This window comes from Protomyctophum bolini, assembly GCF_963924005.1.
Source record: "Protomyctophum bolini genome assembly, chromosome: 11".
In the NCBI taxonomy this organism is placed as follows: Eukaryota; Metazoa; Chordata; class Actinopteri; order Myctophiformes; family Myctophidae; genus Protomyctophum; species Protomyctophum bolini.
In genome coordinates, this window is record NC_137872.1 from 30,555,641 (window position 1) to 30,572,710 (window position 17,070).

General features: G+C 41.4%; 1 protein-coding gene across 1 annotated transcript in view; it reads left to right on the forward strand.

Moving 5' to 3' along the window:
• Window positions 1-14,493: 14,493 nt before the first annotated feature.
• Window positions 14,494-17,070, forward strand: part of baiap3 (BAI1 associated protein 3) — a gene marked incomplete at both ends in the record, with an annotated part of 55,125 nt that continues 52,548 nt past the window's right edge. Inside the window, one exon of the mRNA XM_080775930.1 lies at window positions 14,494-14,633. Coding sequence (XP_080632056.1) covers window positions 14,494-14,633 — 140 coding nt within the window. The remainder of the gene's footprint in view (window positions 14,634-17,070) is intronic.

A 17,070-nucleotide genomic window follows, 5' to 3' on the forward strand; every position in this document is an offset into this window, starting at 1 on the left:
TATGAAACAGTGACAACATGCACTTATAAAAAATAAATTAAAATATCAGTGTGGGAAGTGGGATTCGAACCGTCTTTGCAATCAACCAAAAATACCTGGAGAGCTGTGCTCAACCCATCACAGTGTGTCTGTCCAGTGCAGTGGGCTACTACTGTATACTGAACAGCCAACAGTCCAGCTTGTGGTCCAATTAAAAGTAAACTAGGAATGCGCTCTGTCGAGCTCCAACTTGCGCTTTGCACACAAGTAGGCCATGTATGGTACTTGCGCACTCTGCTTGCGCAAGTAATAATAATTCAGTCAGACAACTCACGAATAGATTGACCAATATTTATTGCAAGAATGAGTAACAAGTGTGCATATGATATTTTACTTGGCGTTCGGCTCTGCTGGATTTCTCCCTGCTCAGCACGATTAAGCAACAACATAAAACATAAAGAGCAGGGAGATAGATATACAATAACCCCCCCATGGGGCGCATAAATAGCAGAGCCCACCGGTGGTGCTGGGGTGGTGGTGGGAGAAAACATCACATACAACCGGGAACCATGAGCAGAGGAAGGCAGGAAGGGCATGGAGTCTAGTGAGCTTAAGTAGCCTGCCCGATTGGTCAGCTGACTGCCGCAACGGCGAATGATGTGTGAGACTTGCACACACTTATACGCCCACATAGTAATGCAGCATGTTAACCCCTTGAGTATAGTATGTGCCCTTGAGCATGGCATGAACCCCCTTGAGGTTGACTGACTGAACTGCCTCGCAAGCTTCGTATTATTAATAATTAATTGTGGTTGAACATGTGTTCTTTGATTAGAAGTATGGAACAAAGCTGATGAGCCTATACAGTATGCATGGAATGTGATGTTGTAGGTTTATGAAATCAACATGACAATAGCTTTCTATAGAAATTTGTCTTTGTCAAAGACAGTTCACATTTTAACACAATCTTGAGCTTATGTCACCTGACAATAATCAGCAGAATTCTACAAATGTATTAAAATCGCTTTGGGGTCTTCACATGTATTGAACACCTCAGAAATACTTATGTAGCTTATACGTAATTATTGAACACAAAGGAGAATGGGCTTTGTTGATCAGCTGTCTGATTCCATTCAGAAAGCATCCGTCATGTATCAAATTGTGCTGGAGCTTTTGTCAAGGAATAATGTATATAGTATACAGTTACAAAGGCATCCTTACCCTGTAAGCATGTAATTAATGTTCCCATATACCTATTTATAGAATCTGTGCACGTGCCCCTCGTGTCTTGATGTGCAAAAGAGAAGAGAGTGATGAATATGCACACTGCGAAATCCTCAGTGTTGAACTTGATCACTTGATACAGTACATTACAGTGTACTAGTCTGTAGTATATGAATGAATGCAAAGTTTATTTTGGTGCTTTACAATTACATGGTTAAATACTTCTGTTGTGTTTACATAAACAGAGGTGACACCAAAAAGGTGTAGGCTGAAGCAGTGAAGCTTATTATGCCTACCCTTCACTATGAGAAGTCAAGGCAGACTTGACTCCTCATATATCCCCAACAACACTGCCATCCTAGTCCTTTCTCTGGTCACCTCCCGCCTCGATTACTGCAACTCCCTTCTCTTCGGTCTCCCCCACAAACTCCTCCATAAAATCCAACTGGTCCAGAACGCTGCAGCCCGCATCATCACCAAAACCCCTGCCATCTCTCACATCACCCCCGTTCTTCACCAACTCCACTGGCTACCCATCAAATACCGCATAGATTACAAGATCCTCCTCAACACATTCAATGCCATCCATAACCTCTCCCCCCCATACCTGTCTGATCTCATCCATATCAACACTCCCACCCGGTCACTTAGGTCTGCCTCCTCCACCAACCTCACTGTTCCCCCAGCTCGTTTGTCCACCATGGGGGGTAGAGCTTTCAGCCGCTCTGCCCCTCGCCTCTGGAACAGCCTTCCCCCCGACATTCGAAACATGGACTCACTCCCCACCTTCAAATCCCACCTCAAAACTCACCTATTCAGACAAGCCTACTCCCACCTTGAGTAGAAGTCTGCTGCAGGCCTTTGTGTGTATTTTAAACTTGCTTTATTGTATTGTATTTCTTTTCTGTTTTGTTAGGCGACCTTGAGTGACCTGAAAGGCGCCATATAAATAAAATGTATTATTATTATTATTATATATATCCTCAACCTGCTGATTTGGGCTATGCTGTACATGGAGAATCTTAACTTAAGTACTACATTGTGTATAAGAACATATGATTATATAAGATATGCCCAGAAAAACAATGTCCAAACATAATGAGTATGGAAACCTTTGCTATATAATAGTGAAAAAGATGAGGATCATCATTCAAAACGTTTCTCTCAATTGAAAAGGTCAATTGGGTGTGACATGTATAGCCTAAGCCTTAGAGTGGTACTATCACTTTATGTCAATGTTATCATTGTGTAATTTGTGTAACCTGATCGTTTCATCATACAGGGGTATAGTAGGCAACCTTTGGTGCATTGGCACAAAGGAGGGTGATCACAGGTACACATTGCATAAGTGTGAGAGAGAGGATCTTTGGTCTAAAATGAACTATTTAAAAAATAATTAGTCAAGTTCCTCACATTTGTATGTCAATTACATCCTGCAATTAAGCCTACATTCATTAAAACTCTGAACTCTATCTTGCGGGAGTGAGTCTATGGGAGATAGCCTATATGGGTTATTGTTCTGAGTCTAATGATCATTATACTAATGTGAAAGAAAATATTTTAAAAGAACGGAAAATGTCATATTCGTGCACAATCAAAATAATATGTTGCCATTTTTTATGTGGTGTCATTAAAATGAATGTTTTAAAGGCGTATCTTTGAAATGTTGATCCTTAATCAAATCAAAGTTCTGGTCGCTAGACCTTCATCTGGACATGCAGGCAATCATTAGAATCGAGTTTCCGACAGCATGGGGGTTTTCGAGGATACCCTTTAAAGATATATGTACTTTATATGCACCTAGCTGTCACCAACCTTTTGAGGTGTGCAAACTGTGCATCAGCCTTTTTCTAATGAGTGTTGACATGGTAAACCCGACTATCTAGAAAAAAAGGCACTTAATTTCAAAAGGATCTGTAAATGTCTCATTAAATGTACTCGTCTTGGAAGTCTAGTATTGGCTAAAAACTGTTTTCTAATAACAACACGTACAGTTTAGACCACATTTGAGTATTTTTAAAACTGAAATCATATTTTAAAGGATGTACTGTATGGTAGAAGCCTTATAGCCTAAATATTGATGCATTCAGGAGAATTTCTGATTCTAATTCTACAACACAATTCATGTAGGTCTACAGTAGTCCTGTGTCCTGTCACATCAACTATTTTAAAAGTCCATAACGTCCATACGTACTCCTCAGTGCACTGTACAGTGGAAGGATGAATCTGATGAAATGCATATCTTTGAAATGCAAATTGATGGCTACTTATCTTGGACTCTCATTTACCATAAATAAATAAATAAATAAATAAATAAATAAATAAATAAATAAATAAATAAATAAATAAATAAATAAATAAATAAATAAATAAATAAATAAATAAATAAATAAATAAATAAATAAATAAATAAATAAATAAATAAATAATCTATCACATTTGTGTGAAGTAAATGGTGCAACTCCGTGTGGGGTCCCCGGAACTTCCAGACCCACAGGAACCGTTTCCGGTGATCCGCCCGGGGGTCCCTCTTCACTGTACTGTACTGTCGCTGTACTGTACTGTCACACCCAAAACCATCATAGTTAATATGTGTGTGTGTGTGTGTGTGTGTGTGTGTGTGTGTGTGTGTGTGTGTGTGTGTGTGTGTGTGTGTGTGTATGTGTGTGTGTGTGTTTTTATGTGTAAACTTCTTGTAAATTAATTAGCTGTTGTGTAACAATAATGGAACTCTTGAGAGGGTAAAATGAAACCAAATGGACCTGAGAGGGTCCATTTAGTTGCCATCTCTCCATCATTTAGCTGGGGACCACTGTTTGAAAACCACTGGCCTACAGGCTATACTAAACTAAAGGGCTAATCAAACTAACTGGGGGTCCTTGAAATAAAACAAAAGGTTGAGAAACACTTGGCTTTGATTGATTGATTGATTTAATTTTTGGCACACAAAAAAGCACAGCAAAGTAGCCTACCTTCAGTTACATAGAAGGTCTGCTTACTTTGCTAAAGGATTGTTAAACCCAAGAAGAAAGGCTTAAAAGAAAGGCTTAATTGTTTCCATTGGGGTCCATATAGCCTGATAGCCTATTCAATATAACAATGGCTATAGCGTTTAAGTGGTTATTAATTGAATAGGTCGGCTAATGAGACGGACTGATAGGCTACAAGTAGATTGGGATGGTGGCAGCAGGTGGGTGCAGGCAGGGTTTTCCTTCCGACATCCCTCAGCAACAACAGCTCGAGGCGCTCAAAGTGCCGCGCCGCGCACTTCCTATGGCCATATTTGGAGAGCAGCGAGGAGCGCGGCGGAGTGCAGGGAAGCACATCGGAGGAAGATATGAGAGCTTTAATGTGTTGTTGTCTGACTCACACGAGAAAGAGAAACATCTCGGAGCGTTTCTGCTGCACAACAAGTTGACAGCGTGAATGTTTTGTGTTGAGACTTCAGAGAGAACAGCAGACAACAACAACAGCTCTAATTTGAACTCCTGCTGAGACGCTGTAAAAGCAGCAACATTTTTACATTAATTCCATTTCCAAACTGCATGCAAGCGCCACAGGTGAGCAACATCTCTTTGCAGTAGGCTATCTACTGTGTACTGTGTAGTCTATGTGTTTCACGTATTTTAAATTAGCCAGCATTACTACAGGTAGCCTACGTCCTACCTGCTATGAAAAATACAATTATTTAAGTTAACTGACCAATTTAAGCCTATTTTGTTGCACGGCAAAGTTGTCACGTGAAGGGTGTTGACAGTCATTAATGACTGTTGATATCCATGCACATTAATTTAAGGGCAGATATAGTCGTTAAGAACTGACCGGGTCTGCAGGAGCACCTTCCGTGGAAATGCACGCCCTGTTTGATATGATTTATGACGACTAAAAGTTTTCTCTATAGGCTAATAGTTTAACATAGTAGTCGTAGATAATGTTGAAACTATAGGCTACCATTGGCCGACATAATTGCCTTTATTTTTAAAGGTTTTGTAGGTCGCCTGTAGTCTAGCTATACTAGCCTAATTGTGCAAGATAAGATAAGTCAAGTTTCTTTTTTATGAAGCACAATTCATACAATGCTTTTTAGTGAGACAATACAGTAGACGAATGTGACATCTATCTATCTATCTATCTATCTATCTATCTATCTATCTATCTATCTATCTATCTATCTATCTATCTATCTATCTATCTATCTACCACCTGCCTTATACCCACCCCTGTTCGTACCTACCTACCTACATTCATACCTACCTGTAGGCCTACCTACCTACCTACCTACATTCATACCTACCTGTACCTACCTACCTACATTCATACCTACCTGTACCTATACCTACATTCATACCAACCTATCTACCTAGTAACCTACCTATACCTACATACCTACCTACCTACCTACATTCATACCTACCTACCTAGTTGTTGTTTTTCTAGAAAACCCATTATTGTTGTGTTGTCAAATATGACATTGATTGTCATAGTGGTACAGTAGGAGGGACAACTGTGGGACGTCTTTGACCAGGTTGATTCAGTTTAACCCATTTAGACTTTCCAAATCCTGAAGGTTTTCTGAAAAACCTGTTTCTAAGTGGCACTGCTCAACCATTTTCATGTCAAGGACCCCCAGAATGATCTGTAAATATGTCGTCTGAAAATATGTCGTTCCAGGGACCCCTCAGAAGCAAAGATTTGAGTTAAAAACGTTCGCTCTGAAAGAATATATATTCAAGATTTGCGCCACATTTTCACGATAAAAAAAAAAAAGCAGATTTACAAGCTCGTAGCTTGCCACTCGGTGCCGCGCTATGAGCTTGTAGATCTGCTATTTTTCAATAGCTAAAGTATAACATAATGCAACATGATGCTTAAAACACCAAAAGGGCTTCCCGTCCTGAATGACTTCAAGTGACTTCCCCACTGGTGGACACTGCAGGGCAATACATATAACTGTCTGTGTCTGTTGGTCACTTCTTTGGCAACTCTTGCCACGATGTGAATAAATATATGTACTGTGTACTGTAGTAGAAGTGTAAAGTACTGCTGCTGTACAAGCAGTGGTCACTGGTCAATGTGTGTACTGTACTAACTGTAACTAACATTGCTAAGCTTCTGCAGTGGGCAATGGGTGTGTGTGTTTGTGTGCCACACAGCAGTGCCAGGTCCCCAGGTCACATAGCACTACTGCAGCTGTCCGTGCTGAGACAGACAGACAGACAGACAGACAGACAGACAGACAGACAGACTGCTGACTAGTGCTGTACGATTCTTGCTCAAATGTTAATCTCAATTTTCCTCCACAAGAACTGAGATCACGCTTCTCACAATTAAGAAAAAATCTGACCCGCCTGAACTGAGTGGTGCTGTACTGTACCCGTGCTGTTGTACTGTACTGTACAAGCTCTCCTCCCTGGCCTCTGTGTGTGTGTGTGTGTGTGTGTGTGTGTGTGTGTGTGTGTGTGTGTGTGTGAGATGTTTCAGCTTTCTGTGTTCGGACACAGAGACAGACATGTACGTAGACATAGGGACACACATTGCTGTCAATAGAGCGTCGCAGTCCTGCCCCCTCGATAGACCCGGAAAATAATCCCCCGTTCATTTTCTTTTTAAAAAGTATTTATTTAAAGACGTTTACGCCACGAACAAAGCCAACTCTTGTCGTGACAAATCATGACAAACATAATGTTTTGGGCCGAACAAATAATTAGAAAGAAGAAAAAACGGCAACACTTTTTTTGTGGTTTTTCTTCTTTGTAATTATTTGTTTGGTCCAAAATATTGTGTTTGTTGTCATGAGTTGTCACGACTCGAGTTGGCTTCGTATGACGCTTAAAAGGTATTTAAATAAATACTTTTTGAAATGTCTATGGGGAAAATGCCTTGGGAATTATTCCCTGGGCCTGGCGTCGTCATGAAAGGGGGCGGACGCAACGGCAACGCTCTATAGGAGTGGCTGCCTATCACCAATCAAAAAGAAATTCATGAATATATTTTTTGTCTATAGTTACTCAACATTACTACATTAAACATGTGGCACATGGAGCCACCTACTGTGGCTTTACACAGACAACATCAAAGTGCTTGACTTAAACCTCTCTTTAAAGATGAACTAAAATGACAGCCAATGCTGCATGATTCTTAGAAATGAGATCGGTGTCTGAATCTAAATCTCAATCACTTATCGCTTAATTGTGCAGCACTAATTGCCGACCCTCCCCCTTTATAGTCATGTCCAGATATGCTCCGAGTCCCCCAGAAAAGGTTGTGTCCGAGGCGAGCGAATACAAAACCATACAATGAAGAACAATATAATGGTTTTGTATGAGCTTTCTCGTACGAAGGTGCTTGACGTATATAGAGCTGCATGACCATCACAACACTCTATAATCATTCAACACACATTCATGTTTTACAATGTAAAGACCTCAGGCTTTCTGGATGCATATATGTCAATATTGTATAGTGCTGTACTGTGCCATTTTTGTTTTGTATTTCACATATTTTTATTTATTTATAACTTTTTTTTTGTTAGTTACACTATGGTCCTCCTGACCTGGCTGTTCCCAACACCTGTGCGGAATCAATTCTATGGATTTTCTCTGAGAGCTATCCTTATCAACTCTGTCAGCGTTGGGGAATAGACTCCCCCCTGTAGACCCCTGTGTTTTCTCTGTTCCTTTTCATCAGCAACCGCTAGAGTAGATTGTATGTGTGTGTTATCTGGATTGTGCACGTAGATGGTGGTGATATTATGTCCCCGCCTCTTCCACACCAGATCCATTTGAAAGCTTCTTAAAAAGGTTTAACACGCAGCAGCATCCATGTTTGACACATTTAAACCTCTGGTCTCACTCATAATACACATGATGATTGGAGGATGAGTTTTATTTTCCTTTCCATATGTCCACTGTACTATGATGTATAAGAAAAATGCATTATTTGACAAAAAAAAAATCCAGGATATGAATCCAGATTTGTTTTGGATGTCTGAATGTTGTATGTTAAGTTGGCTGTTTCACGAAGTTTTTTGCAGGCATGGCAGGAGAATCCATAAGTAACTGTTCATGTATTTTGTTTGTGGTATATCTTGGTGTATGTCCATTTTGTGGACATACACCAAGATAGAGAGATAGAGACAGACCATCTTATGATGCAGGACACTTTAATGAAAAACTATATCTATGATAGCTCATCTGTTATTGCCTGTCGATGATTCTAGCACAGTGTGCTTTGATTACTTTAGCTCCGTGGCCCTTTTAGCGAGTACAGTGGTGGTTTCTCTATAAGACGGTGTTCCAGATCTGTAGTTTGTGTCGATTTGTGTGAGTATTACGAAGGTTAAAATGTTCAACTTTCTTACAAAAACTCCAATGACGATTTCATCTCAAGATTTTAATTGATAGGGCACTTAATCAGGAATGCAATGGATTCAGTGAATGCCTTTTATCATTATTGTTCCATATAATGTGGAGAAATGAATTAACCCCCCGCTGATCTCCTATCACAGCTATAGGCCTGAGTGAGTGAAGGCCTCTATCAGAATTCAACCGTCTTAGCCATGCCGCACGAGCAGACGTTTAAGTGATGCAGTTGAATAGAATAGAAAGCAACAACAGGACAGCACGTCAAGGCTGCTGTTCATGTTAACATGGGTACCACACAGGTTGGTATCAGAACGTCAAGAGCGTATATACCTGCCTCTTATACGGCCTCGGTAGAATTCTATTTACCTTCATTTACCAGCTCCTTTTTTCCAACCAACCGCCGTTACCATAGAGACACTTCATCCCTATCAGCGAGGCTCTCGGGCTCTCACATGCAGGAGAGAGTCGCTGTCGGGCAAGCCCGGCCCTGGCATGTCTCCGGCATGCATGGGGGGGAGAGAGAGAGAGAGAGAGAGAGAGAGAGGGGGAGAGAGAGAGAGGGGGAGAGAGAGAGGGAGAGATAGGGGGAGAGAGAGAGGGGGAGAGAGAGAGAGGGAGAGAGAGGGGGAGAGAGAGACACAGAGGGAGAGGCATTTGCTTTGGCAGTGACACTGTTTCCTTGGCAGCCAACACCGGCACCATACGGACGGTGGCATGTCGAGCCATTTTTGTCACGGGGGACTTGATGACTGAGACAGAGTGATATCCAGTTGGGGGAGATCCACTCGTCTAATTGAAATGAGCTCACCTGGGAGGTCGGCAGGCTCTGTGATGCCTGCTAACTGTCTGAGCTTCCCAAGCCTGCCACTTTACATCCACAGAATGCCAGACACAGACGGACGGTCATTTTGAGAGGCGGATTGCTTTCTTTAGTGTTAATTTAACTAATTGAACTGTAATGCAGTTGAGCTAAATGAACACTGGAGATGTTTGTGTGTGGATATTCTGGACTCTGTTCCACTTTGCACAATAAGTCATATGTTTGTTTTATTAAAACTCTGAATGAGAGGTAGTGCCTGGGGGTGGGGGGTGTGGGGGAAGCAGTAATTAATGCTATCTTCGCATAACTACACATAGTTGACCGGTGTCCCCCAGAGCTCTGTACTTGGTACACTCCTTTTACTCACTACACCAATAATAATCTTGCAGCACAAACGAAGCGAAGCTCAGGTCTGGTTTGCCAATCAATCAGGGACTTGGCTAAATGCACCATTTATTCGGTGTGTCCTCCGTAGAATCGGTGTGTTCTCTGCAGTTCCCCGGACAGATAGGGCTCAGCACTTCAATGCTGACCAGCCTTTCTTTGGGCGTGGCTAGGACCCACAGAAGACAGTAGTACATACACATACACATACAGTACACACATAAAAATATAGATGCAGTGCACTGTCACAAGGGTAATTTGTAATGGACCAAACAATTTGGGAGTCAGGAAATGTGAGGGCAAATAGGCGGTGTTGATTGATTGAAAATTGTATGAATGAGTACAGTTCAAGGAAAGTACAGGTCATTAAAAAATAAACCAGAAAAAGCACTTGCTCAATTCAATTCATCAAAACATTTAAAGAAAAAGAAAAAAAAAAAAATCATATACACGGGTAAAAAAAAAAAACGGGAAAACGTGTACAGTATAGAAATACCTTTTACAGGGGCCAGTTTAGAATTGCATCCGCCTGTAATTGCTCTTTGAGAGCTAGTGGTTTTGAAGGAGTCTAGGGATTCGGAACGGCTGAATCCCTTGACGGCTGATGGTAGGGCGTTCCATATCTTAGTGGCATATAGGAGCGAAATTAATTTAACCCCTTGTTTGAGCCGGATCTGGGTTGAACGTGGTTTGTTGAACCCCCTCTGGGGTTGTGATCGTGGGTCGTGGGACTCCACCGACCGTAGCCCAGGGCCAGGAGGCACACTTTCATACATAACAAAAGACAATCAGTCGTTGTCCGCGGTTGAAAAGATGTTCTGTCAGTCCATCCGTCTATGTAACTGTCTATCATGCAGTCTCCTGAAACAACTTCTCCATCAATCAAACTAAACCTTTGCTCTTGTGTTCCCTGTCATTTCTCTCTTTTTGTCGTTTTTATACCGCCTATGTGGTTTTCACTCTGCCTCGGATCTCCTGGGTTGTTCTCTCTCTCCTTTGCTGAAGTCAGACAGGCAATGTGTTTGAGCCTTGAGGCTTATAATTTCCAATACTCATTCGGTGGAGGCATGTTATCCCATTTAGACCTGAGCTCGATTCTACAAATACCTTCTAAATCCTGACAGTTTTCAGGAAAACCCATGTTTCTATGTCAGTGGTTCTCAAACAGTTTCATGTGAAGGACCCCCAAAAATATATGTAAAAGTTAAAAACGTTCACTCTGAAAAGATATATATTCAAAGATTTGTGCCACATTTTCACGATTTTTCAAAAATAGCAGACCTACAAGCTCGTAGCGCGCCACTTGGTGGCTATGAGCTTGTAGATCTGCTATTTTTCAATAGCTAAATTATAATAATGTTTAAAACACCAAAAGGGGTTCCTGCCCAAAATTGGTTAAGGGTTCCATTTTATGATTGTTGAATCCCAGCTAGTCAAATATGAAATTGAATGCATGTGAAGCGTATACTCTTTCAGTTGATATTGCTCTCTTGATGTATCAGCGTTCGAGGGTTAGCATAATACATTCTAGACCTTTCCATAATTTTTGTGAAATTATACACTATTTTATTGCTAAAGTAGTTTTATATTTCTGCTAAAAAAAAGAGCAGAAATGATCTCCTGTTGTGACAACATTTAAGCACTATAACATACCGTAATACTGAACACAGGTAAATCAGGTATTCATAAATACTGTAGCCTACATTCTCTTAAAAACAGGTATCATCTCTACAAAGGACAATCTGATACATAGATATTTCACTATAAAGCTGTTAAAGGGATGTTCCATTTGAAAACGTTGTGTTGACCTTGACAGTTGAATAAATGGCAACAGGAACATTTCCTGCATCTCTGTCTGTCTTGAGTTGCAGTGATGCCATTTACTGAATGGCATGAACTCATCTGCGATTAACCTATTTTGGACTGAGATTGATTAAAAAAAAGGCTTCTAAATCCTACATTTTTTCTGAAAAACCCATGTTTCTATGTCACTCGGTGGTCTATGAGCTTGTAGATCTGCTATTTTTCAATAACAGAATGCTTAAAACACCAAAAGGGGTTCCCGCCCAAAATGTGTTTTAAAGCATTTATTGTGAGTGTTTACTATGAAAGCCTGTGTTTCATGTCAGTCACGACTCGTGTCAGTCAGTTAGTCCCGTCAGTCACGCCTCGTGACATGCTTCATATATGGCTGTCTCCATATATGAAGATCTCATCTCACGGACACTCATGTTGATCTGACGTTAGATCTCCATATATGGAGCTGACCGTTCCATATGTTGACCATTCCCCACCCGTCCTTCCTCTTCGATGTCCCCCTTTTGACTGATACCTGTCCCCCAAAGTCAATAGTGCAGCCACGCCCGGCAGCCGGCGAAAACTAGAGTTCTCAGGCCCGACAATTAACCCATTCTGCCCCTTTTGGTGTTAGCATTATGTTATGCTTTAGCTATTGAAAAATAGCAGATCTACAAGCTGAGCACTACCTGGGCCCGAAAACGTAAGTTAAAAGAAAATTAAGGCGAGGTCGCTTCTCACCCTCAGGGCGTCTTACTGTTGCACAAGCCACTGTGAACTAAGTTTTCGTCACGGTTACTTACAGTTCACTCTTCAGGGGGCACTGACCTATGTAGCTTTTTGAGAGGCGCACACCACTCCTTTTAAATAGCTATGTGTGTCCCTATATGTCTGTCTCTCCTTATGTCTGTCTCTTTAGAGTACGACCTATTGACCCCAAGCAGTCAGCTAATTGGGGTCACATTCAGGTCACACACGCACACACATGCGCACACACATGCACGCGCGCACGCACGCACGCACACACTGCACCGCTCAGTTCACACGTTGGTGTGATTTTTCATTGAATATCGGGTCTGGACATACTGTAATTATGAATTGATCCATTCCTTCACTGCTATACTGTGGATAGCAGCAATGATGAGTTATATTGCTGTTGTACAATGGAGCTATTTTCTAATGGCCTGATGGTATGCATCATTGAGTGAGAATGTATGCTATAGTGTTTAAGGATGCAACACAAACTTTTTTTAATTTATTTTATGAACCGATATAGCTGAAAATCTTGAACTTCTTTTTTTTTAAACTAAATGATTACGTTTGATGTTTGAAATCTCTGCTGCCAATGAGATCGAGCCTATTCTTCAACATATTTTAATTGCTTTGAAGCCGACTACTGAAGGTTGTAGCACTATTCATTGCAATTAGTTGCATGCCTGTCTTTTATCATGAGCACTTTAGTTAGTAATAAGCCTTGCCGAGCCATGTGGCCCAATTATTTTTGCTTTATACAGTGAGGGCAGTAGCAGTACGTACAGTAAGTAAGTTTGGACAGAGACACACACTTCTTTTACTCCATTCTTTTACATTTCTGTGTGCTTGTGCGTGTGCGACGTGCGTGTGCGTGCGTTGCGTGCGTGCGTGCCAGTGTTTTTTTGTGCGTGCGTGCTTGCTTGCGTGTGTGCGTGTATGTTAATGTGTCAATATGGAATATGGAACTGCAACTAACCCTTGTGATTTTGTGTGAAATACTGTATCTTTTATTATTCATGTCCTTGAGTCTTTTAATGGGCATCATGTGTAAAATGTGTTAGCATATTTTAGCATAATCACTCCAATGATTATTTAATCACTTTGAAGTGATTTCATTTTATATCATTTTTCCACATCTAAATAAAGGTCGATTGAGACATAAGAATGTGAGAACTCTGAACTCGGAGATCATATTATTATAAAATGGAAGATAACTCTCCCAGACTACCGTAACAGTCAGGTGTAGACAGAAATTGTGCACACCTGCTGCTGAGGAACGAGCGTAATTATGCAAGGACGATGATTGAGCCACCGATTAGCCCGGGGAATCAAACTAGAAATATCAAACCGTGGACAAAATAGTGTGGAATCTCCGGCCCAGCATGGAAACTGCAGGAAGCCAGGAATGTCACGGAGTGTTTCAAAATGTGTTACAAGTGTTGCATTGATGTTTGCTGTAGTTATTAGTGTTTGTTCTCTCTCCCTCTGTCTGCACACTGCACAGTGCACTCCTGTTAATTTAATTCAGAGATGAATGGATCCAAACCAAGGGGCCAGCTAGGCACTCCAATGTTGAAGCGCTGGGCCCTAGTGGTAAGAGGAAGGACTGCAGGCGGACCCGTGGATTCTTGACGAGGAAACCCCGTGCAACCGAGTGCTCAATGTTAAAGCCCAGCTGCACTTCCGCATTTGGGCACCAAAATTTGGTGCCCAAATGCTGAATCGGCGAAAAAAGGCGGAAGTAGACGGTCCTTCCGGGTGCTTCAAAACGCCACTGAGCAACTTCCACTGACATGAATAGCGGAGGGGGCGGAGCTTCGCGCCAGATCAGTCTCTATCCTTTTAATACTCTATGATCCAAACGGACAAATAGAAATGCGGGTCCATTTTGTTCCATTTGTCCACTCTGAGGGAGTTAAATGAAGTTCTCAGCCTGACGAAGACCTTATTATCCGGTCGAAACATGTTGCCATCTTTTATTAAAGTTTGTTTCAACTCGATCCTCTCCTCCACTTTTTGCTAGTGCTCGGAATTCTCCTCCAAGTTCCCACAGTCCAATGATGGCAGCCCTGTCCTAGAAGCATCTTCAGACTTTGACTCCTTTTAAGCACCTTGTTGGCTTTTTACTGGATTTGACCGTGTCTGTCTCCTCTGTCCAGCCAGTGAGACAGGATGACGACGCTCCTGGACCTGAAGAGCAGTGTTCTGAGGCAGGTGCAGAGGAGTCAGTCACTGAGGGGCCGGCGGGAGCCTCCACCCTCTGCCGCCAGCAGCCCACTCACTGCACACAGCCCCGGTCCCTTGGCTCACAGGTAAAAAAACACATCACACACGCGCACACACACGCATACACACATATTATTGTCATTATTTTTGTAATTATTATTATATGATTAGGCAAATTAAAGACATTTTGAGTTAAAGTCAAAGGTTAAACCTCCCAAATAGTTTTTCCCCAACTTTTCTTCTTTTTTTTTTTTAACGTTGGTTACAAAAACACCTTAATTAGGGTTTAGGATATGTATTTTTAGAATCGGCCTTAATCCAAAGCAGCATTTACACCTTATCAATTCAATGTTCCCATCTTTGTGAACTTCCTGTTTGTCTCTGTTGCCATGGGAAACGGCAACAGAAACCGTTGTCTGCATCGGAAACCAGTGGTTCTCAAACCTTTTCGTGCAAAGGACCCCCAAATTCATATATATTTGGCCGGGGAGGGACCCCCATGAAGAGAAGATTGTGTTAAAACAAATTCTAAAATAATTATACGTTTTTGGAAAGATTTAAAAAAAATAGCAGATAGCTTTTAATGTGTAAAATAATAAAGGGGTTTCAAATTATGATGCTATATTTACTACTATGGCTGGGTAAGTTGGGGAACCCCTGGAACGTTTTGTTTTTAATATCATTTCAAAACATTAAAAATAAAATAGGTCTGCTATTCTCACTAGTTTGTATCCCTGGGAGACGTCACATCAGATTTCTCTTTTTGGAGTGACAGTCACAGAAAAGAAAAAGCTACAAATTTGGGAACTACTGCCATATAGGAATAAAGGGACAGACAGACAGACAGACAGACAGACAGACAGACAGACAGACAGACAGACAGACAGACAGACAGACAGACAGACAGACAGACAGACAGACAGACAGACAGACAGACAGAGGTAGGTTCCTGGATTTATAGATTGATTGTTGTATTAAATTAGCTAGTGATGAAAACCAGCAATACATGATGTTGACATGCAGCTTTCATGTCTCCTAGCAACAAGATAATGGCACTGTCCACCTGTTTAATTTAACTCATTAGTGGCACTTTGCTATTTCATCATTTCCTTCTTATGAGAGGGATACAAAAAATAAATCGGTACATCTGTCTTGTAATTCATGTCTATGTTTATCTAAGTTGAAGGTTGATAACAAATGTGATTGTATGTGTCAGATTTGATCAATAATTAGATTTTCTGTCTTGGTCTGACAACATCAACAATCAAAGCCAACATCAAAGCCAAAAGTAATGAAACTCATATTTCTACAAGCTGCTACAAAAGAACCGTGAAGTGTTTTGTTAGTAACATGATATGCCTAGACTACATTTTGTCTAGTTAATAAGGAGGGTGCATGGCGTACCCTCCCTGGCTGCAACTGTGTTGTACATAATCAGAATTGCCATTCTTTTGAAGGACCAGTTGGAGTAGTACTGTAGACCCGCAACATGCGAAGGATAGTGTTTATTGGCATACACCGGACAAAATAGCGGCCTATTCTTTGAAAATTTGCTTGAGCCATCAGCATGGAAGCTATTTCATGTCCATTCTAATGTCCTACAGCCATATCACACAGTACTTTTCCTTAAAGGACCACTTCACCATCACACACACACACACACTACACTACACACAGCTCACAATGCGGACGCGTTGTGAGATTGTAGAGCGGCTATTTTGGGTGTGCGGTACCGCCGCCACGCAACGAAGTCGAAGTATAGGCACAATCGAAACTCCATGGAGATTAATTCATTTCGAGTGGAGAGCTACACGGCATGCTGAGTGAAGTGAACCGTTCCGAAACAGATAGGCGGCGGCCTATGTCATGTCACGTATGTGTATAAGTGTTGGGCTTAATTAATGTTCATGATTTCATCCGTCACCTCTCTCTAGAGAGATAGAGATATACTTTATTAGTCTCCCGAGGAAGAAATTAGTCTTAGACAAAGGGCCCGCATGCAAGCGTAGCCCTAGTCCATGTCGCCACAGTGCAGCGCCAAATACATCTTTCTTGCATCATAGAAAAAAAGAAAGAAAAAGAGGAAGAAGAAGGATAGGGGGGGTGGAGAGGGGGGGGGGGGGGGGGTATCTGTCTCTCTCTCTCTCTCTCTCTCTCTCTCTCTATCTATCTCTCTATCTATCTCTCTATCTCTCTCTCGTTGTGTTCTCGATTGCGTCTCCTCGCGTTGGCGCAATCCAAAAAAATTGCGCACGTGATATTTTAGATGAAAGAAAACTTTATTTTGACTTGTTTGCGCAACCAAAGAGAATTTTAGTGATCAAAGACCTTTTTGGTTGGTCGAATTCTCTCATTTTCTTTTCTTCACCAAATGCCAATAAAATCATCTGGGTCGTGCATATTTAATAGAGTCGGTCGACAACCGGAGACAAAACTATTATTTAGCTCGGCTTAATTGCATGTACAGTGCCAATGCCTGTACTTTGTTTTGTCATGTTTCGTGTGTCCAAGACCAAGAACCAC